Below are 24,373 nucleotides of genomic sequence, written 5' to 3' on the forward strand. Positions count from 1 at the left end.
AGCATGAGTAACTGCAGAACGGGTCAGATGTGAGTGTGTGTGCTGTCAGAGGTTTGTCATTTACAGTGTGTGTCATCCTGACGTGGTTTCAGTGTTCATAACTGAACATCTTTGCAGCTCTAATCCCCACCTCAGTTCACTACAAGTCTAAAAAGATAATAAGAATGTTGTGTGACAGGCCAAACGGACGGGGTCACATGATGTAGTGTTTGAACCCGGCGCCTCTCTCTGCTCAGCTCCCTCAGCAGCAGAAATCAAACCAAATCAATAAAAGACATCTCTTCAGATGAACCCGAGCCATTGGGGGGAAGCAAAACTACTTTTACCAGACCCAGGGGAACCCCCACCCCTTTCCCCTCTCTTTCAAATCTTCCCTCAATCCCTCCATCTCTTTGTTGAGTGTTACACTCTCAGTTGTGATGCACAACAAGAAAAGAACAGATGTTTTCTGAATGTAGAAGTAACCTTGAAAAGGTAACTGAGTCAGAAGATTTAGACTGCAGTACGAGACAGAATGAACAACACAGATGACTAACAGAAAGGAAAAGAGGAGAGAGAATTTTTCTATTCTGCTTATTCGGAAGAATATCGTGGACAAAACGTATGAGCAGCTCAAGGACATCCTTTTGAGTTTCTTTTTTTATTGTGTTTCAACAGAAAAAAGCCCTGTGAAGTGAAGTGAGCTCAGCAGCTGGAAACGCTGAGCTGTGCCATGCTGAGCTTAACTAAACTGAACTAAGCAGAGCGGGGCTAAGGCAAAAGATGGGCAGGGCCGAGGGGGAGATTTGATGTGCTGTTTGATTCATGTTTTTCTGTCCAGTGTGACCATCACCCCCACTCCTCCCCAACACACACACAGCTCCTCTCTTTCCTCCATCCTCCCCTCCCTCTGCCTCCACCCTTTTTTTACTCTCCCCGCTGAGTTAGGGATTGGGGAAATGCTCAGGAAGCAGAATCAGGTTGGAAGGGGTGTGGAAGTGTGGTGAGTGGTTAAGAGGGATGGGGGATGGGGAGGGGCTGCAGGGCCTTGTCACTCACCATGATTGGTCGACGGCTCTGCAGTCTCTGGGAGGCCTGACAGCGGCTGCTGGTCCTCTCGCCTCGCGTCCACCGCTGGTTCACCAGCTCGCCCCGAAACTCATTTTCTAGCACCAGAGAGAGAAGAAACAAGGAGGTGAGACAAGGCAGGGGGACGGGAGGAGAGGGGGGAGGGTGTAAGATTTTGGGGAAACAAAAGAGAAGGAAAAAAGATGCAGGAAGTCATCTGCATCAGCACCAATGGATGGAGCAGTGGTTTGGATAAAGAAAGAAAGGGGAGGGTGGGGGTGCCACTTTGAGGGAAGGTCAGGGCATTTGAGTATACAGCAGACAATCCTTTATTAACTAAGAGCACATGTGCAGTCATGGCTAAGTGCCCCAGCTGGGGTCCCTGTCAGTCTGCTATTAAGATCAATCAAATTTGCACATTTTTATCCAGCTTTTCAGGGTGTATATATATAAGTGGGAGGGGGATGGGCAGCGCAAGTGGGATGGGGTGAAGAATGGTTAGTAAATAATGAATCATACATAAATCAGTTCTTTTTCCCCCTCTCTACCCTTTTTTTATCAAGGTAACAGCTCTTCTCCTCATCTTCCTGGTTGCCCAGGAGAAGCAAATCCCTTTCTTGCTACTCTCACAAATGGTGACGTTGTTAACATCAAAACAAAAAGTCATCGTGACAGTTGAGGTGGTCACATTTGTTTTCTCATCAGTTTCTAGCTCAGGGAGAGCGCAAAGTATTCTTCTATCAACGCCCAAGGCTGAACTTTTTAACTAGTGCGGCTTTAACACAGTTCATCTGAGGGTCTCCACAACAAGCTGAAGTTCCTCCCTCTCTGCTCTCTGTTCTCATGCACCGCTGAGCTGCTACAGTGAAATCTGTTGCCTTTTCAGTTATACTGTACATATATATATACCCCATAGCATTTATCTTTATATGGATTGTGTGCCTTTACAGCAGGTAGCAGAACACTGTGAAAGAGGAGGTGCCCTTGAGTTTATAGTGACTTCTCTTCTGTATGAGTTACTATCCATCTGTAGTCAAGGTTTGGGTCAGCACACTCTGATTCCACACTATTGAAAATGTAAACTGAAGCAGGAACAGTAACCATTCACCAGCTACGATTCATACCGTCGCTATTCAAAAATAAATATTCAAATTATTTGCATTTTGCCATAAACTGAATTATGTTCCAAATTTGAAATGACTGCAGCAATAGCTCATTCAAATACCCTGTAGTAGGGTTGAAAGGCAAGGAACCACAAGACTCTTTTCACATTAACATCAGGATAAAACCTGGCCTTTGCAGGGTTCAAGGTGCATCAGCCCATCTTATTTCCTTGGATCTATTATCTCTAATGTTTCTCCTCTCTTTTTGTTGTTTTCAAAGACACGATCCGAGTTCTTTTTCCCTGCACACACTGTCCTGTATGTGAACCCATGGTGCAGCCAGCAAGTTCGCACACACTACAAACTCAGTGCAAACTTAAAGCAGTGCCAATCTGGTGAGACAACAAAAGGATGCGGTCCATATCCAAGGGGTCCCGCAGCAGACCGGCCCTACCCTCCGCCCGCACCCCTCCCCTCCTCCATCAAGCTCCACGCCCAGCCCTACTTTACCCATTACATGCAAACCTCTCCGAAGCCCAGCCAGCACTCTTTGCAAAATGCTTGTTTATCAACTTTCACGCCCCCCTTCAGCCAAAAAGTGATTACAGCAGCAATACTGTTTGTCTGCATCTCTGTCTCTGTCTCAGCGATCTGTCTCCATGCACACAAGAACACAAGCTCACTTATTTCTCATTTATTTCTTTTCTCTCTCTGCTTTTCCCCTTCTTTTATAGTGAAGGGAGGTGAGCGTCTGTCCTGCTTTGTTAGTTTGGGGGCCAAGGAGCTGTGAGCCCTTCCTAAATGCCAAATATATAACAGCACTCTATTAGGACACGTTGCCTCAGGCCATGTGTCAGTGTCTCTGCTCACTTTGTTCAGTCCTGAGCCACTGCTGCTGCTACACACAGAGAAAATACATCTGGACATTCTGAACCTGGGTAAGATATGGGATTGCTGAGGCTTAAAAAACCACACATAATGTGACTAAATTGACATTTCTATACTGTTGTTTTGTATAAATAAGAAAAACTTGAACATCTGAATGCTTCACTGATGAAAAACATGAAACTAATTTGAGCCTTGTCTGCTCAGGATACGCACTCTCGTATTCTTTGAGCAGATGCTGCTCATTCCCACCTAAAAGACTCGCGGCTCGTTATTTTTCAGTGAAAACTGGAGGAGTACGAGACAATTAGCTGTTCACCGGGGAGGTTGGTTAATCAGAGGTGAGGGGGGTTCAGGGGGAGAAAGATGAATACAAATTAAATGGATTTAAAAAAAAAATCAAATTTTACTGCCAGGATTTGGTGTTTTTATCAGAGCTTGAATTTCCGAGGAACAAAGATTACACAATATTTCCTTATTTCTAAAAAAAAAAAAATACTGTACAATACTAAAATCTTCCCCTTTAGACCAGAAAACAAAGTTTAGGCTTGAGTAATACCATTACAGGCCTGCAGCTTTCTGTACCTAGACAATGGAGAAAAGAGGCCTAAATCCATAGTTAGATTAAATACCAGGGTGAACTGTCTGTAACAGTATTAGTGTACATACACAGCCAAGGCCGGCTGTACACTCCTGGTCCTGTTGAGCAGGATTTAGAGATAACTTATAGTGATTACAGAGAGCTGGGCTGGAAATCAAAAGTTGTGGAGCTGAACAGTGTTGTTTCCCTCCCTGGTTTCTTTGTGTCATGGGACAAAACAAACTGAGTGCCCAGATTATCTGGCAGATGTGAAAATCAGATTTATGATGTAGAAAAAAATGGTTTTATATCACTAATTATGTCAAAAGCCTTCATTTTGAGGTTTAGAACCCCCGAGTTTCCACATCCCAGCCTGAAGGTCAAAGAAAACAGAGCACAGTTACAGGAAAGACTGTCAGTTATAGGATGAGAGTTTACGGGTGGTGGTGTGGAAGGGAAGGCGGTGCCATTTTAAAACCGTAACCAGTATTTGGCAGAGCTCCCCTGGGGGCCACCCTGACCTCACCATCTGAGAAACAACACAAATGTAATAGCGCTGCTTAGAAAACAGATCACAAACTGTATGTTCCTGTGCAGCTGAAAGCCCACGCCTTAGGCAGCAGTGTGGGACGCTCACTTTTGCATGTCATACTCTTCTCTCTGCCCATCTGAGAATTTATGCACATTCATCTACCTTTTTAATTAATTTAAAAAATGTATTTATTTCCCTTTTTAAAGCAGGGCATGAAATTCATTCTTTCCAGGCTTTCCTTTTAAATGCCTCCTCTCCATTGAAGGCCTGGCCAACCCTGACCTCTGCTTGTATTGCTTAGATTTTTGATAGGCTTTGAATGACGAGGGTGCAATTTGGCCCCAGCTGCTGCTCCAACATGTTTATTGCGCCCCCTCCTCCGACACCTGCTGTCCTCGCCATGGAGTGTTCAGACCTTTATAAATAGAGAGGTTTCCTCCTATCAGGGTAACAAAAAGAAAAACAGAAGCAACTTCATATTCGGGCTTGTATATGCAGCTCTATACTCCACTGTTACAGCCTCCACTGACAGCATAAGGCACCAATAACCTAATTCTGTAATCCTCTGAAACTAGGCTACATTTGACAGCAAAAGTAAACAGAAGAGAAACAATAGGTGTTTTATCATTTCTGCCTATGATGCATTAAATCCTACATTCTACAGTAAACCCAACAATAGACTTGCAGCTTTACTCAGAGTAAAGGCTCCTTCTGTGCCTTTCCACAGGCTTCATCAGGTAAATAGTTGATGACCTTTAAACACAACTACAACTGCAGACTCAGTTTTGAGGCTTCACAGCCAAACAGAGCACTGTTCTTAACCTTTTAAGCAGGTAAAGTCAGTGAAATATGATCAGAAATTCCACCATTAATATCAGTCAACTATCTTTGGAGACAAGCATGTAGGTTGTCATTTAAAAGACCTTTTCCCTAAAAAAATAAACAAACAAAATATGCATTATAGCCTGCTGTTTATATAGGTGGATGCTTTTCTAGCAGGAGCACTGGGGAGTATGCGTTTCGATGGATTTAGCCTAGCCTGCTTCCAACCCTGAACGATTAACTAACAGCTGAACTTTCTCATCAGAGCAGCGCTCCTCGGTGATGAAGCCATATTAAGCCGTCTAATAGGCTTCTAGCAGGGAGAGTAACTTAAAGAGCCAGTGACATAACACTGTGTATCATCATCCCTCATCTCTTTCCTCCATCTTAGGACGCAGGTACTTTGACAGACCGTGCGCACACATTACGTGGCCATCTAAGCAAAGCGAGGGGATAGTAAAGAAAAACAACGCACAGGCTCACATTCTGCACCGCAGCGCTGTCTCGGGGCGAATCCGACAAGCGGGGCACTTCAAAATCTGGCAAAATGTGCAGCTCGAGCCTGCCTCCCCGACACCCGGTGTTTATTTCTAATGCGCTTCTGGGGACTTTTTTTATCTGCGCACCACTGAAGGCGGCTGACATTTGAAGAGAGCATCTCTGTTTTTTTTGCTGCAGAGGATCAAATGGCCAACCCCTCCCTCTCCTCTCTCTCAAACACATACTCCGTCCTTCCATCCATCCATCTGTCCGTACATCCACACACTCACACACACACACACACACACACACACACACACACACACACACTGTTCAAAGCAAGATAACACAATTTGGTACTGAACTCTATATGGACAGATATTACACGGCACTGCCACAACCCAGAAACAGAAAAGCGGCAGCAGTGTAGTCCCGGAACTGAGACAGTACAGTAAAATGGGCTAATGTATTCCTGGAGATACAGAAGGTGAAACTAGAGGACAAGTGGAGAGCACACTTCAGGTGACTCCGTCCGCAAAAAGAGAATTCAGAGGATTATAATATAGTCCGTTCTTCGACCCAGTGCGCTGTTCTCCTCCCCCCACACACCGATGAACTATCAAACAGAGGCAGAGTGACAGGGAAGTGGGTAAACAGGCAGCACAGAGGTTCTGAGAAAGCGCCATAGTTGTTCTGTTCTTACTTAATAAGGCGTCAGTGTAAATAGGAATAATATGACGGAAAAACAATCTCCACACCTGGCAGTGCCACCAGCAGTGATCCATTGGAAAATGTAAATAAATGACAAGCTACACTTTTTAGACCAACAAATCGTGTCGAACTGTTGAGAGATCGCAGATGTGAGTAAGTTTTATTCATATTCCAAGATTTAGAAAAGATACTGATGGAAAAACAACACTAATTTCGGTTATTTCGCGCTGTCGGTGATGCTTTAAATGGTGAGAGGATGCGGATCCCTATCTAAGTTATGCAACAAAGGCCTCAGATTTCCAGATTTAAAATATTAAACCAATGTGCAGTTTACAGTCAAAACATAAGCGGCGTGGTGATGTCTGTTTACCTGTATTCAACAATATTTCCGTTGGGGTTTGGCGCTGCGTCCTTGCTGTGTTTCGAGAGTTGCGGCTCACAATCAAGTAGTTTGACAAAAAAAAGATATCCCGAGTAAATGTTTAAAAAGCGATCATCTATCCCGTTACAAATGTCCAGATGTGAAAATGAGTAAGAGCGAATGAAGGGCTTCCGGCCGGCCTCTCCTACGCAGCGTACCGGCGCACGGCTCCGTATCCAGGCGTTAAGATGTTACTTGTTTGTAAGCAAAAACATGGCTTCATTTGCCTTTGTCAGCGAGAAAAAAAAAACGTAATATTGACTTACCTTTCCCTCATGAGCCATTGTACCCCCTCCATCCCCTCTCCACACCGCCCTCCCCCCGATCTCCTCCCTCCGCCCTTTGCCATGACATCACGGAAGCTGTAGTAAAACCTTCAACATCGGATGGGCAGGGCTTGAGGTCCACCCTTTACTCTACACTAACTCAATGGACATATGCTGCATCATCTAAGCCAACAAACCCGACAGCTTCAAACTACAAACTCGATTTCAGCCCCGTCCCTACATGCAGCGCACACGTTTATCCAAATATGAACGTATTCCCCACCTTTCCCCGTCCTGCTTCCCTCTCCATACATTTCTAACACTATAAACTGTCTGTGCATAGTCAGTAGCATCTCTGCGTCTCTGGGCTCAACACAATATTAGACAGCAGAATGAACCCATATTTTCTACACTTCACCCCTGACAAGTTCTTGATGTTTCGTAAATGCATTATGGAGGTTATGGCTGCTGTAATCCTTAACCCCCCCATACAATCTGGAAGGTGGTACCGTCCAATAATTCATTCAGGGGACATCTTTTTTTCTTGGGCTGGGAATTGATGTAGTAGTTGTATGCAGAGTTTGTGTACGCCCTGTGCACCGACAGCATCTGATAATGCCCCCGTATGGAAGCAGGGGTTTTAACGACATATAGGCAGAGATGCGGGTCTCCAAGGGAGCTTTTACTCAAAAATTATTTATGCTCTGGGGACGTGAGGGGATGGATATCAATTTGATTTATCACTAGAAAAAACACGCTACAGAGAAACTGTTTTGAAAAAATATCAGGTTCAAATCGTGTGAGATTTGTTCTGAGGCCCTGCTGAGTTTTAAGAAGAGCGATCGCTGTCAGTTACAGATTTACTGATAGTTTCTCAGGCTATTTGAAAGAATAATGGTGACTGTCAGTGCTACTCTAAACAACAAACAGTCAGTCTTAGTCTTGGAGTCGCTCCCAAATGTTGCTCACACCGTGGTTTTGCTTTGCTGTTTTGAAACCATTAGTGGAAATGACAACCATTCATTACAAGCCATTTGAGAATAGTCCCCACAAATGCCATCCTTTATCTGCTGTCTCCACGCCGCGTACGCAGGGAATATTCAAAAAGCCCAACCTTCAGCTTTCAGAAATTCTATTAAATTCTTATCTCTTTGCAGCAGGCTCTTTTTGTGCAATCCCATTGTTATGCATTGGAGCTGAAATCAATCACCGGCCGTGCACGCCGCATCAGTATGATTTCAGACTGTGGGTGCGGAGAGAGAGGACACACAACAGCACTGACAATCGAATAAACAAAAGAGGGAAAATATGAAAAATCCCGGGCCCTGATCCAGCAGTGGGGACCGATCATGTGTGGAAAGCTGGGCCTATAGGTCAGGTGTGGCGGTGAGCTGAGAGGCCCGCGGCGGCCTGAGTCCGTCTCTGAAGATTATAGAGGAGATAGACAGTAACTGAACACAACACTGTCATATAGAGCCAGCTCAGATTGCTATTATATGTCCTGTGGTGAGGTTTCAGGACTACGGACAGCTCCCCAGCGCTGAGCGTGAGTGTGTGCGCGTTCAGAACCGCGGACAGCTCCGGCTGCGCAGGGCTCATTGTGGAGGCAACAAAGGCTCCAGCCTGAGCGCGGAGCAGGCGCCAGCTAACTTTACTGACCTGCACAAAACTACCCAAAGTCATTTTAGTTCATGTATTTTTTCATGCATTTTCCTGGCTTGTTTGTTTTCCATTCTGTTTTGAAAGACACGACTTCAACTTATCCTCATTAAGGGTTTAAATAATTAACTTAAAATAACAAAAGTAAAAGAAATCGTAATGTAGAATGGCATACTTCAGCTGGTGAAGGTGGAGCTACTTAGAATTTGAAGTACTTTACCTAATTTCCCACCGAAGATCAATAAAGTCTTGTTCAATAAAGTGTTTTGTTCAGTTAATCTTGATTCTGAAAAGTAACTAAAGTTATCAAATAAACGTAGTGGAGTAAAAAGTACAATATTTTGTTCTAAACTGTAAGGAAGTCGAAGGAGGAAACTGTAGAAGTGGATACAGTGAAGTAAAGTACAACTAAAACTAAACTGAACATAAGTACAGTATTTGAGTAAATGTACTTTTCACCACTGAATGATTAGTTAAGATGAAATAAACAAAATAAAGTTCACATTTATTAGCCTGAATTGTCACAATTACTCAAATTAAAATTAAAGTGAACTTATTTCAAGTTTTTTTTTACTTTTACTTTTGAAGGATAGTGTAGATTAATTGTTTGGCACTAAACTAAACTAGTCAAATCAACTCTGCTCCATTGACCCTTTATTGTAAGTTTAAATAGCCTGAACCCTGAACTGCTACAAACCAAGCTAAAATAATCTAAACTAAACCTCGTTATTAGCTTGAATTGATGTTTGTTTCTAAGTTAAACTTAAAAAACAAAAAGAAAAGAAACAAAATTCACTTTTAACAGCCCGGGTTGTCACTACCATTAAATCTGAATACATTTATTTCACATTTTATTTTGAAGGACACGTCGCAGTAAACCAGCAGCAGCATCTGGGAAAACCTTTTCCTGTTGTTACAAAGTCTGTGTGCAGATGCAGATGGCACAGAGGCCTGCAGCTCCTCAATGCGCAAGTCACTCCACCAGACTCCAGCAGTTGTATGGTGGCTATATTGTGCGGGCAGCCAGTATAAATATTACATGGGGCAGCAGCTGACTGAGCGCTGAGGTTGGGACCGGGGGAGGCCCCTGTAGTCCCTCGACAGATGGAACAAGCCGACAGAGTACCACAACAAAAAGTTTTTAATAAGCCCGCAGCTTGGCATTGTCCCCACGGTACCGGGGCCACACAGTCCCCTAGGGAATCAACTGTCCTTTGTCTGGCCAGTTTTTACCACGGGGGTCGAAGTTTACTTTCATTCCCAGGCTGGAGATACGTTTATTTAGAAATCTTTGTGTCTAATGAATGAGGTCTGCAGCTTGTTGAAGTTTTTAAGTCACAGCTGATGTGATCAGACATAGCCTATGCTTCTTTTAATCCTGCGCTGGGACGAGGGTTTTGTGACATAAATAAAGCTGCTGACTCCTGTGAACACAACTTTTCGAAAACGTAAATCGGTGTAATTCTTCTCTGTAGCGTGTCTAATTATGCTTAGCGGCGTCAGTGCAAAAGACAATTAGGCGATCAACTATATGATATTGCACTTAACTGTTGAGAGACGCACATGCCGAAACACAAAGTTCGTCTTTAAAATTGTTGCTGTGAAGTCAGAATAAGTCAGTAATACGAACCTAGAAAGGTGCGACACAACTTCATGTTTGCGGTGCTCCTCTGCCTCGCTTTAGCGCCGCAACGACCGCCAAGTGCTGCTGGCAAGTTTACTCCTGCACAATAAAGTTGCTCAAACTTTAGTTCAACTTCCCCGGCAGGGTGCGGGGAGGGCTGCTGGGCGGGACGAGGAGCTGACTGACATTCCTGAGCGGCCAATAGGAAGAGGGTATGTCCTCCTGCTGCCCGGAGCTAGAGCCAATCCCAGGCTGTCAGTCTCAGCTTTCAACAACAATAGACCGAGCAGCAACAAAGAGCATCTGCTGCGCCGGGCAACTTCTCACACTCACTGAGCTCCAACAGCATTTAAACAATATACACACCCAGTTCTGCCTGCCATCTCATAGCACTTCCTAAGTTGTGCACTATATTTAGGTATATACTTCGACCTGAATGTGCCTCAGTAAGACAAACTCCAAAAACAAGAATATCACAAATAATTTCTCCCCGAAAAGCTGCAGCTGTTGGGAAAGAAAACAACATGAATTCACCATACAAAGACAGATCTACTGTCAGACCACATAGGAATAATAGAATGATGTTAAACTAAGCACTAATACCTTTCAATACTTTATAAGGTTTCTGTAGTCTTTCAGTCTAACCTAATCAATATGCACATTTTTCAGTCTCTCTGCTCATGTTAACACAAGTTTCCCACATGACTGGAGGTTTCACCCACACTCCTTCATCACATGTGACCAGATGTACGGCTAATTTAGGTAAGTTGGAGGAACATTTTCAGCCCAACTCCGGGCCTATTCAGAGTGTCTGCGTCTGGGACAGACAGACAGATCATCCCTCCCAATAGCAGATGGTCTGCCAGATAATGAGCTCTCCCATTGCTTGCTCCTATTACCCCCCCACCCCCCACCCTCCATCTCTCCAAGATGTAATGGAGGTTAACGCTTTTCTTCCTCAGTTCATTTTATTCCATGCACATTTAAAGATAAGTTTTTTCTATTGTCTGTTCAGTGAACTTGCATATTACCAAACAACCAGGAAGGTGCATTTATGATACGCATATTTGTAAATGTGTGGTATTAAACTAAAAGCAACTCAGGTCAGCTCAGTTCATTTAACCCATCACCATAAGTTGAACTAGCTGTGTGCTATTAAACCAAGCTAAATAAAACTACCATAAACTAAACTAACTGAAACGAATCTAAACTAAACTTAGAGAATCACCTTCAGTAATAACTGAATTGCCACTACTAAATTAAACCCAACTACATTCAGTTCACCTGCTGATACAGTAAATGTAATTAACTACACTAAAAGCAGCTAAACTCAGCTACACAGATTCTTCATTAAAGGTCTAAGCAGCTTACGTGGCTGAATAAATGTGTGCTATACTAAACTGAACAAAACAAAACTAACTTCCCCTTTATGACTTTGAATCATTGTGTTACTAATCTGAACTGAATCTCAATAAACTTCCCTCTCCATCATAAGTTTGAATAGCTGCATAAATGTTTGCTACTGAAGTGAAGTCTGCTTTTATAAGCTTGAACAGTCACAACTAAATTAAACTAAACTAAAGTTAAACTAAAGTTAAACTAAACTTAATCCACTCTCATAAACCCAAATTAACTAAGATAAAGAGCTGACTTCATCCTCTATGATAAATTTGAATAGCTGAATAACTAAACTGGGTTGACTTCCTGTTTTAAGTATCTAACTAAACTAAACATGTGCATTAATGTGCTACTAAACCCAGTTAAACTAAATCCAGCTGATGCATCTTATATTTTGAGACAGTTGTCCAACCTTTCAAGCAGGACATTGGTATACCTTGAACAACAGTACTGACCTTACTTACACATTGGAGCACTCTTAAAATCTGAATATGTTTCTCAGAAACACAGTACTAATCTCTGCTCGGCTCTCATGACACAAAGAAAAGAAGAAGAAGCACACATGTATAATGAATTCCCTGATTATCAGACGGGTGTTTGGTGTGCATGGACAAAGACGATGTGTCTGTTAAGGAGGATAGCCGGCTCTCCACTAATGCCATGGTAAGTTTTTTATCTGAAGATGCCGGATAGCCTCTTGAATTCTTGCCGAGCACGGTGTTCTCATTAGCCTATTAACTCCACTATTCACCCCCCCACACACACACACACTGAACACATACACACATACGTGCTGCACGTTCACAGGCGTATGCAAACGAACTGACACAAATGCACACACACAAATACACATGCACAACCCCCCTCTCCTCTTATTCTCTACTCTGTATAACAAGCAGCTGAACTCTGACATAGCCTCCAGCTGTCTCGGAGACAGTGGTGACAATAAAGTTTAGACAAATACACACACGCAGGCACGCATGCACACACACACCGAAGAGCAGGAAACAGGACCTTGTTGAGAAAATGACCCTCATGAGGTAATTAATGGAAATTTCACTCCATCTTCTTCATCATCATTATTCAAAAGTCCTCGTAAATGCTCACTCCTACGCTTTCATTATCATTATTCAACATCCTGAATGGTAACAACTTTCGACTGAGCTGGTGGAGAGACAAAAGGGTCACCGCTCCGCTGGAAGGGAAAAGTTTTTCCCTTTAATAAATGTGCAGATTGTGTTTGAAGTAACAAAGAAAGTAGAAGTTGTTTTTAATTTGGGTAGACACACACTTCTGGGGATTTGTGTGAAGAAAAAGAAAACTTTTTTAGAAGCTGTGTAGCTTGGTATTGGACACACTTTCACAGATCCCGGGCTCACGCACAAATGAACATTTGATATCAGACTCCTGTTCCCAGACTGGTGGAAACAACCAGGGTGATAACACAATGGCTTTACTGCCCTCTCTCCCTCTTCCTGTCTCAGTTTCACACCCTCAGACTTGCTCCGTCCTTCTCTCCAACATCCATGCAGTGTCATCATTCCCATTTCAACTCCCATTAGACGCAGCTTCACCCACTACGATACAGATGAGGGATCCTCAATAAAAATCTACTTCATTTAAACATCCCTCCAACATTCCCTGTTTGATTTTCAGGTCAGTTTTAAAACAATACTCATCTGCCCATAGGGTCATTGAAACATGCTTCCACACTTACTGACATGCTCCCAGTGGAAGAGGTGAGGAACAAATGCTTGGTTCTAATATACTGCACTGATATAGGACGGCCCTGAGTACAGGGTAATTGCATTTTTCCACCATCTGTTAATAAGAAAAACATTTTTCAAGCACAGGAACAGTAAACACTTTGATACTCATTTTGCACGTTTCTCTGGGATCCCGTTAATCCAATGAGAACGCACTTCTCATCAGTGAAGCCTTTTCTCATGTAGAAGTGAAACATGAAATTGTTGTAAAACCACATAAGTGTATCTTGTCCACACGTGTCCACACTCTCTCCCATCAGGCTGCTAGAGCTGATTCGAATCATTTTATCAGACAGTTAACATTTCACAGGCGTTGCTCTGTTTCTGTGAGCTCGTCCTGGCTGTTTGATACATTTTCACCCTGGTTCATTTCTGCAGTAAAAACGTGGCAGCAAAAACACGCCACATGAGCCTTCAGAAGCTCTGACCATAAAAAAATGATACGATACAACTTTATTGTCGTCTTTGACGATGAAAAGCAGTTTGTGTCCTGAGGAGCAGACACACAATTAAAATGTACTTGTTACAACCACTGACTGCATATAAACATGGACGCCATGACAGCTCCCGGAGGTGAAGCCACAGTGACCTGATCGCCCCCTGGTGGCTGGTTGCAGTAAAGGCCATAACTCCCGCCTCCTCCATGCTAGTGGATGGGACATGATGTGTGTACAAGCATTTATTTTTCTGGGAAGTTTGTTGATTTGACTGCTTTGATTAAAGGCCTGATATGTCACTCACCTACTCATTTGCTACTGCACAGAATCTGGTTGCAATACACCAAGATTGTAAGATTGTAAACAAATCAAGTATCTTTCAATCAGGCCTACAGCTGATTATTCTTATTTTCTATGCAGTTTAGTCTATTAGTCTAATAGTTAAAAAAAATGATCTAAAGGTGTTTAGCTTAGAATAATATATGACCAAAAAATCAGCAAATTCTCTCATTTAAGAAGATGGAGGCTGTAAATTTAGCATTTTTGTTGCTGATTATTATCCTAAAGGGCAACTAGATTATTAATCATCTGATAGTTTCACCTCAAACTTAAATTTTTTTAGTATAAGACAGTCCCAGATTGTCATGATTCTCCTTGCTGAGTGTAAAAGTAGCAACACTAAGAGGGAAAATACTGTAAAGCTGGAAGATGCCTACTGGAAAACCCAAAATGCTGAAAACTCAATTAGCTTTGAACTTTGGAACTGGCAATCTGGATTTTGTCCCTCATCCCTGGCCAGTATGAACAGGAGGAATGAATACAGCACCAAAATGGTTTTATTGTATATACTACATGAGCACTTGAATATTGCTTTATGACAGACCTGGAAAACCGTGAACCTGTGCTTTAACATACTCAGCTTTGATGGTGTATGAAAATATGCAGCTGCCTTTTAACACTTCATTACTCACTTATTACACTTTCCCTTACTCTCCCTTTATGGGAGTTATAAATGTTAAACAGGCGGGCGTACACACACACTCAAAATGAAAGGAAAAGGCCAAGGGACAGACAAAGTTTGGTCTGGATGCCACTTTGGATGACCGTCATCTCTAGGGATCCCCTCTGCCGACCCAATCCGCAGCTTGGGCCCCCTTCACGAGGGTGACACATGAAACGGGGTCAGCTCTGCCAAAAGGCATCACATCACTTCACCCCTGTGCGTCATCTGCTCCTCTGTCTGTCCGCTGTCTGTCCGCTGTACCTCTCTGTGAGTTTGCCTGTCAGTTGAACAAATCAACATGGACCCACCGTGGGAGTCTTTTTTCTCTCTCTCTAACTTTTCAACAAGCGTGAACCTCTTAATGTGCACTGCAGGGCCTCAAGCCATCAGAGGGAGTTGTAAATAAGCTCTCCCTTCACTCCCCTCCTCTGGGTCTACACTAGCATTGTAGCAGTCTCACACTCCTCCCCTGTGCCCCCACGCTCTGTCCCCCTGCTGAGGTCAACTCCCTGACCCTGTCACCCTCCAAAGTGGCCAAGTCAAATACTTTAAGGTCTCCCCTCTGCCCATTTCTTCACTTGCCTCTCTTCATCCTGACTCTCTGCACCTTCTCTCCACACTTGACCCGCCCGTCCTTCCATCCTCTCTCCATTCATGCCAGGAACTATTCCCACCTCCTGTCCCTTTTTGTTTCAGCTCTCCACCTCTATCTCTTTCCCGTCTTTCAGTCCTCTCCCCTTTCTCTCTCATTCTCACTCGCCTATCTCCCTCCTGCGCTCACCCGGCAGCAGCAGGCTGGGCAAATATGCACCCTGAGCAGCGGTAAATACAGGCAGCACTTCACAAACAAGGCCTGATTACAATGACAAAGGCTGCCACACTTTAGGGAGGAGCTTAGAGCAATTTGGAGGCTGCGGGGGCCATTGAGCAAGTGGCATACTTAATGGGCTTTGTGTGCCAGAAGAAAAGGGTCTGAGCTTCTGGGCCCAGCTGTCACTATGGAAAATATCAGACTGAAAAAAACGCTCTTTGGCTTGCTCTCTTTTCTTCTTTCGCCCTTCCCTCCCCTCTGCTTCTCTCCTCCCTTCTCACTCTGCTCTTTTTTTTTCTAGTTAGTGAGCACAAAAAAGTGAAAGCTGCTGGAAAGAAATGAGAACTCCTTCTCTTGATCTCCACACAGACACACATACACATACACACGCGCACACAGTTGGAAAAAAGCACGCATGCATTCATGGTCTCACACATACACACTCAAAAATATATTGCACCGTAAGCTGACTCTGCAGCAATTATTCAGACCCTAAACCCAGAGGGATAAATGACATTATTACATTTCACTACTTAATTACATGTGTGGATAGTTACTAAGTGTTAGCCATCATGCATGCATAATGCAGTAAGATACAGTCACTTCACTTCATAAAGCACCCATTCATTACCAATGTATGGCAGGAGAAAAACTAATTAACACACGTGCTCTGTCGAGAAAAATGCAAATGCGGTAAGTGAGAGAAATATATAGAATAAACACATTAAGTGCAAATGATTGTTAGGCCTCACACTGCAAAAAATAACTCAAACATTTAGTGGATTTCCAGCAGTGCCAAACTGTTTATTTTCTGGAAATGATTTTTCTCCAGTGATAATGGGCTTGGCTCAGAAACAAAGACTGAGAGCTCCTCTGAAGCAGCTCTCTGGTTGCACTTTCCCAATCCTTGTACGCAAAGAAGCACCCGCACTCCAGATCCAACTGTATTACACCAGCTCTGTGACTTATGGCACTGTAACACCGAGCATAATGCACACGCCCACGCACATACACAGCAAGCTTGTGCACAGGCCAGAGCGCACTAGAGGCAAGCAGGCACAGACACTTGTGCAAGATTGCACAACGCTGCGTTATTGAAACGCAGCACAAAGCCAGAGTTGGATGTTGTTTCACCTAATCTCTTTGATACCACTGTGGTTCTGCTAAGCTCCAGAAAATCAGCTTAGCAGATGTCCTAAAGTGTAGGTGGCTTGTTTCATGAGGTAAGAGAAGAAAACACTACAGGAAGAAGAAGAAGAAGTGAAAGAGGGAGGGTGGGGACAGGGCCGCAGACCAACTCAGCCCCCCTTTTACTTCAGAGGGCTTACATTACTGTGTGTGTGTGTGCGTTATTTTTTCCAGGCCAAAGCAGTTGTTGTGCTTGTGATAATGATGGCGATAATGATCGTAATGAGGATTTTTTTCACAAGGTTGCACATGCTGCTTTGCCATCAAGCCCTAACCTGTACTCAGATGTCAGCTGATTACAGTCGCACCCTATACACACTCTCACACATGCATATATTGCACGCATTATGAGCACAAGTGAGACATCTGTATGCAAATGTCATTATGTTGCTGGGGAGGAGGTTCAGAATAGGCCGGGTGTGAGTGATGTTATGACAGTGAAGGAGGGACTGAACAAGGTCAGCCTCTAAATAAGGCTGTTTGTCAAGAGCTGCTGCATATATGTATGATATCCATAGTAACCAACTAACCCAATTCAAGGCTCGCTGATGCTGGCTTCTTCTATGTTCTTCTCTGGCACAGTGTACTACAACCCCAAATCAGAAAAAGTTGGGACAATGTGTAAAATCAAAGTTAAAACTCTAAATATTGATGTGTAAATCATCTGTTTCCTGTATTACATAGAAAACAACACAGCAGCACATTATTTGATGTGATACTTCATCAACTTTATTCTTTGTTTAAAATAAACACACTTCTATTCTGATGCTGCAACGCATTCCAAAAAAAGTTGGGACAGTAACGCATTTACCACGGTGTGATGTTACCGTTTCTTTTCACAACACTTAAAAGACGTTTAGGGACAGAGGACACCAAGTGATTTTAAACGTGTCAGGTGTCATTTTGTCCCATTCCTCCTGCAAACAAGTCTTAAGGTCCACAACAGTCCTGGGTCTTTGTTACACATTCTCTATTGGGACAGGTCAGGGCTGCAGGCAGGCAGGCCAGTCCAGCACTCACATGCTTTTCCTCCAAATCACTATTTCCAGTTTTAATTTTGATTTTACATACTGTCCCAACTTTTTCTGATTTGGGGTTGTAGTTTTACTCGTTCACAGAAACACATCTGACTGTGTTATGGACAGTTTAATAAAACATCAAGTCCTTCACTGACATACTTCAGTTCCATGGTGAGAAAGAAAATGTTAATAATTATAGGTGTTGCACAGTGAGCTGCACCTCTTACCTCTCAAGTATTTGAAAAATGTAGCTCATCCTGCTCTAGGGACTGACTGCATGTGTGGCTGTCTCCTCTGTGTTTTCAGTGTGACTGTGTGCTTTGTAGCAAGCACTTCAGTGTCAAACCAACTTGTCCTAATGGTAGCTTCTCAAATGTCCAGGGTGATGGGAGGGATATAGACAAAGTGGCTTTATGGTAGAGTGTGGATAACCGAAACAAGCCCTACAGGACCCGTCAGTACCTGAGGGTTTGGGCCAGGGTTGGATAGAAATTTAGAAATCAGGTATTTCTGCTTAGATTTTCTGTTGAAGAAATTTGACTTTTTGTAGATGGTGCTCCGTTTTCTATCTATTCAGCCATAGGAGGCTATTGCTATACATGTAAACTACCCAGTTTTTCCCTCGACTTGCTCCAATTAATTTAGTTTCTGCAAAACGTAACGTCTTTTCAATTAAAGGTTTGACCCGACAACAGTCTGCTCTGAGTTTGGGACAAAATCAGACTTTTTTTTTTTTGCACTGAATCTGTGTAATTCAGCACATTTAAAAAAGAGAACTGGAGATAGAAGGTTTGTGGAGGACACAGTGATATGCAGTTTTGGATTTAAGTGCCTGTGAAATGGCAGATGAGAACACAAGTGCACACTCAAAAAATGAGTGGAGATTTGGGGAGCTTTGGTTTGCAGGAGATAAAAGACAAAAATAAGGAATCATCCACCCCTGTCTGCAGTTACACACACGCTGTCTCTCTTTTTCTGTCTCTGTCAGGCTGATGGGTAATTGAGGCAGTCACAACACAGATCGGGACGTAGTGTCATGCTGTGCCCTGGGTCTGGCTCGCTGCCTCAGCCCTCTGGCAGCAAGCTGCGACACGCTCAGGAGCGCGTGCACACACACACACACACACACACACACACACACAAATGGTTGTTTCACACACACACAAATAAAAACACATGCTCACTCTGCCTGTACATATATATGGATACTTGCACATCTCACAGACACAAACTCACACATCACCGATGCTCATCAATGTACACACAGGCTAACAGGCTGTCTTTAACCAAGTGTGTACAGTCACAGAGGGGACTGACACAGTGATGATGAGTGTAAGTGCACGCACACACACACACACACACACACAACACTTGAAGTCACACTTCCATCCTTTCTCCATCAGACTACAGCATGTCCCAGCAAGTCACTCCTCCTCCTACTTCCTTTCCTTTTCTCTCCTCCCCTCATGTTTCCTCTCATCTTCTCTTCTCTCCTCTTATTCTCTCTTCTCCCCCTCTGCTCCTCTCTTAGCTCCTCAACTCTTCACTCCTCTTCTTTCCTTATTTTCTCTCCTCACATCGCCTCTACACTCCTCTTCCAAACTGCAATCTCCTCTCTTCTTCTGTCCTTTCCTTATTTCATCTCTCCTCCTCCTCATTTCATCATATTTCCACTTGTCTCCTCTTCTTCCCTCCTGTTAGTCAAACCAAAGGCAAACAGGCTTGGCCCTAGGTAACGCTGAAGCCTCTTCGGCTCCTCTTTACTTTGCTCCCTCCCTCACTCCATCCCCCTTTCCTGGCGATCCTCCAGTTTAAACAGAAGGCTGTGCTGGGGGAGAGTGTGGGACACAGAGGAAGAGTTAGAGAGGAGCCAGTTGCTTGTGTGAGTGCTGCATGATTCATGTCGCCCTGTAATGAAGCCGGTCCAGTCTTTTAAGTGTTTGGCGTGTAATGGAGTTTCAGGGACAGGCCTATCATTTTCTCCTAATAGCGCTTTTTCCACCACACGCCATGACCCCTCTCTCCACGCCCCCGCCCCACGCACTCCTACAGCGGTAACTGCACATTACCACGGCACGCACACACATATACACTCGCGTAGCGATTACTGACAGCTGCGGGAGTTTCTGAATGGCAAAAGTGGCCAATTTTCTCTCCCTTCCATTTAAACAACAAACAGGGCATCGTGTTAAAATGGGCGAGGGAAGAGAGAGGGGAAATTGGGCTGATAAGGGTTATTGTGAATCAGGAAGAGAGTGGGTTAGCTGCTGGGAAGTAGCAGTGATTTTAATATTCTTGAGGAATACTTTAAGAGAGACAGTACTCAAGACTGCTCAGAAATAATGTTCAACAAATTTTAGCTTAGTATATACATATATATGAGTGTGTGTGTGTGTGTGTGTGTGTGTGTGTGTGTAGTTTTACAAAAAGCAGATTGTAGAGTGTGTACAGACCAGACCTGAGATTACTGAACAGATTGCACAGCTGGCAAGCAGCCCTCTGTCCACACACTGACACACACACACACACACACACACACACACACACACAAGTGTAGATCAAAAAAACAAATATTCACGTGTAGAGCTAAAAAACAAATATTGACAAAGTATTGATCGTAGGTCTACTGGTCCATATTGACCAAGGTGCTAATGCCAGGAATATCATTCTGGTCCATGTGTTAAACCACAAGTAGTCAAATTCCCAAATTAGCTGAGGCGTATTAGTAACAAAGCAAATCCCACAGTTCAAACAAGAGCACAGAAGTGTTGGTATCTGATGGTTAAAAGATTAACACATTTGCAGCCTGCACTAATAGTAACTGCCAAAGTTATTTGGTCGAGGCAAAGACTAAAACATTTATCAAGCACTTTGAGCCTATGTACAGTAAACATGTCAGGGTAAGGAGACTTCACTACCACACTGTGAGTGCAGGCGATATTCAAAACAGCCTCATTCTGAATTACACATTTTACTTCAGCTAATTTATTATTCATCAAAATCCCACTCAATTTTGTTTTGTAAAACATGACTCAGAAGGTGTTTGAAGGTGTGTGTCTGCTCTACTCCTAACCAACTATTTTAAGTTGTAAAAAATTTAATAAATAGCTTTAATTCTTACATTTTCAAGTGGGGGGTGCAAGTTTTATCCTTAATAGTTTGAGAAATATGGCTCCAGATTACAGATGTTTAACTTCTCACCTTGGCGGGTGCCAAAAGTGGATCAGTGGTGTGCGCGCACACACAGTGACATGCATCTTCACACACTTGCACATTTCCTGCCCTATCTATCATGCTAGTTAATGGTTACACCTCTGCACCGACTGCCCTGTCCTTCAACTTCAAGAGAAGAAAAATCAGGGGAAGAAAAGTTGGCATCCACTTTTCCCGTCCATGGAACACCTGCCATGCCGTGCCATTCCTGACATGTGGCTTTGTTGCTGCCAGGATGCAGGGGCAGTCCTGTCTTTGTGCTTCTGCTCTTTGTTTTCCCTAAGGGCTAAAAGAGACGGGACTTCTCTGTGAGTTGAACAAATAAACAGCAGCGAGCACAAGAGACAAAGACAGGGAGGGAGCACCTGCCAGGGGCTTTGTGCCTCTTAATAAGACACTCTACTATCTGGGAGTGCACAACCCCACACCCCCCGAATACACACTGAGTGGAACTGCAGACATGTAAACACACACACACATATATATATGAATACATGTACAGTATGTGCTTACAGACATGTAAACACACACATACACATGTATATGAATACATGTACAGTATGTGCTTCATGAGCATATACTGTATATGAGTTACCAATAAAATACTTGCTGAGTATTCTGATAGGTACAAGGGGACAGGAACATGGAATAAGAGAGTAACAAATAGCTATGAGTTAAGGAGGGTCAAATCAATTACACTAAAAGCATGACAGTACTTTTTAAATTACCCAACACATATTAAATAATTACAAGGTACATGAAGAAGACTAACAATTGCAATGGCTAGAAAGTCTCAGTGGCCTGTTGCCTTAAAGGAATAGTTCATTTAAGACATTTTAAAAAACTGCAGATAGCAGAGAAAAACATTAACATCAACATAGGAGGTGATTAGCTTAGCTTAGCTTAGCATGAAAACTAGAAACATGAGGAAATAGCCTGGCTTTTTTTAAAAATGATCTTAACAGAATACCCATGTAGTTCTAGTCTTCTGTTAGTTCCATTAATGGTATGTTAGGAGGGTATCACATCATTTCCATCATGTGTGTTTCCCTCAAACTACTAAAGAAAACAATGTGGAGAGTTTTAAGTTTCAAGAAGCATGAGCCACAAATATATCCATTGTGTTTCCTTAATTTGGTGAGTTTACTCAGACACACATTCAGTTGACTTGTCATTTCAAGTCAAAAGTCAAAATCAAAAGAACGTATGCTCAGAAAATAAATACCTAAGTAGAACTTTAATAAAACACATTTCACACTAAGTTCTAAATAAATAATTATCTGATCAGTGACTGTAAATGACTGTGGGTTTGAACAGTGTTTTCTTTATAATGTGAAGATCAAGAGTTTTGAGAATTTAACCTCTTGTGGCACACGTTTTACAGCAGGCCTGGTGTTGCTGTCACCTGTTCTCAGAATAAGGCTTTTTGTTTCTATGAATACTGGTAAATGACAGTGTAACGTACTCAAAACATGAAGGAAAACAAACAAATAAATGAATGAATCAATGACAATGAACAATTCTCTTTTTCTGTCCTCATGGCGCTGTGAATTTGATTACATTCATTGTCAGATGCAGCCAAGTCGCATGTTCATTCTTTTTCTGCATGGATGTAGGTTTTAGTGTGTTTGACAATGTGCGTGTTTGGACACATAGGAAGGCAGTATAGTTTTACGGTTGAATGGGACGGTCAGTCGTAAAAGTGTGGCAGCACTCGCATGAGACATATAAATGGATACGGTCTCTTTCTCTGACACGTTCTTTATAGCGGCCCCTGAGGGCCAAACCCATGCAGATTTTTGATGCAACTGGGGAGGAGTAAGATGAGGAAAGGCTTCACATGATCTCAGTGTGAGTGAAACAAAAGATAGGATGGCTGGGAGAAAGATAAAAGAAAGAAACTGAACAGCAACAGAGGAGTGCATTTCTGTTCTGTAGCAGTGTCAGTGTGTTCTTTAAAAGAAATTTTAATGAAATACATAAGATACATAGGACACAAGACACTGTACTGCATACCCTTTATGACATTCTCCAACAAGCAGCTCATAAGTGTTAAATCAGATCTAGACAGTCTGGTAGTTTGCATCACATGTGCTTGTTATTTAACTTTTTTATAATTCAATATTTGCTCATTTTTAAACAAATTAACACAACACGTGAACACAAGAAACAAAAGAAATTAAAAGAAACTTATTCAAAGCCCCCCCCGCAGCTGAATGTTCCTGCTATAGAATCTCTCATGTGCTTGTTATTTTACTTCTTTCCTTTTCAGTTACAACAACTCCACCTGGTCTTCATACAATTTGTAATACAACCCAGAGGTTGTATCTGTTTTCCATGTAGCAAAATAACTCTACATTAGATACTGTTCTCTAATGTGACCCTGGATTTATGCTTCTAGCCCTTCATGCAGACATTTGTGGTTGAAACACAAGATTTCAACCCTCCCAGATTTCACCAGAATTTTAAAACAGTCTGTGGGGGTCAAAATCCACTGATGTGAGGCTATAATACATACTGGTTGTTTCAAACCAGTAGCTCATTTCAGAGACATGCAGTGGAGGCTCCCTGTGCAGGTACAACCCAGGGTGGGAGCGGATGGGAGTTAGACCCTATGTTCTGTAGCACCGAAAGAGTATGACAAAGAACGAGGCAAAACCAGGGTTAACATTGGTGTGGCATGTGGATTACTGTATAATACATTTAAAGTATGCCACAGTAATCACTCAGTTTATATCAAAGCTTATATTCTCCAAAATCAGACAGTGTAACCCACCACTGGCTCCCATGCCCGACAATGAAACCCACTGCCTCATAACTTGTTGACCCTTTAGGCTTCCTTACTTGTGAGGCTGCAAACTTGCAACACCATATGAATCCTTTACAGGAAAAGCAGACCCAGAAGCCACAGATTAATAATGCAATTTTCTATCTAAATTCTTATTTACGTGAAGCAAAAGTTCCCCTGAGATTGTTGTATTATTCATAAGCATGAAAGGGAGGCGGAAACAAATCATTTAGCACAGTTTGGGTCTCTGTCAGTACAGTAATACATGGCATTGTGTGTATTCCCAACCACAAATACAAACTTAAATATGTTTTCCTTGTACTGTATCTATAAGAATGCTTTTGTTTATAGTTTGTGTTGACATCTGTAGGTCTTTGTGAGAGTAAAAGGGAATTTGCACCTGTTTGTGTGGGAGTGCATGTATGTTTGTGCATTCAAGGGATTATCTGAGAGGGGAGGTATGTGTGAGCATGAATGTTAATATGTGTGTTGTGTGACTGACAAGCAGTTGGGTAATGGAATCAGGATGTATTTGCGTGTAAATGTGTGACTGTGTCAAAGTGGTGTGTGCTTGTGGGTGATTTGCACGAGCGCACGCGCACACGTGTGTCTGGATGCAC

The 24,373-nt window shown here is 42.8% G+C and overlaps 1 protein-coding gene across 6 annotated transcripts in view; it reads right to left on the reverse strand.

Moving 5' to 3' along the window:
- myt1b (myelin transcription factor 1b) overlaps window positions 1-24,373 on the reverse strand; it is a 98,532-nt gene that overhangs the window by 29,940 nt on the left and 44,219 nt on the right. For 2 of the 6 annotated variants that reach the window (XM_020617249.1, XM_020617248.1), the window contains one exon: window positions 1,039-1,145. In XM_020617249.1, coding sequence (XP_020472905.1) covers window positions 1,039-1,145 — 107 coding nt within the window. Of the gene's footprint in view, window positions 1-1,038; window positions 1,146-5,444; window positions 5,592-6,530; window positions 6,834-10,136; window positions 10,236-24,373 lie in introns of those variants that run through there. The other 4 variants (XM_020617250.1, XM_020617251.1, XM_020617253.1 and 1 more) reach the window with 4 other exon arrangements.

Source organism: Monopterus albus, unplaced genomic scaffold, assembly GCF_001952655.1.
Source record: "Monopterus albus unplaced genomic scaffold, M_albus_1.0 scaffold187.1, whole genome shotgun sequence".
NCBI lineage: Eukaryota > Metazoa > Chordata > Actinopteri > Synbranchiformes > Synbranchidae > Monopterus > Monopterus albus.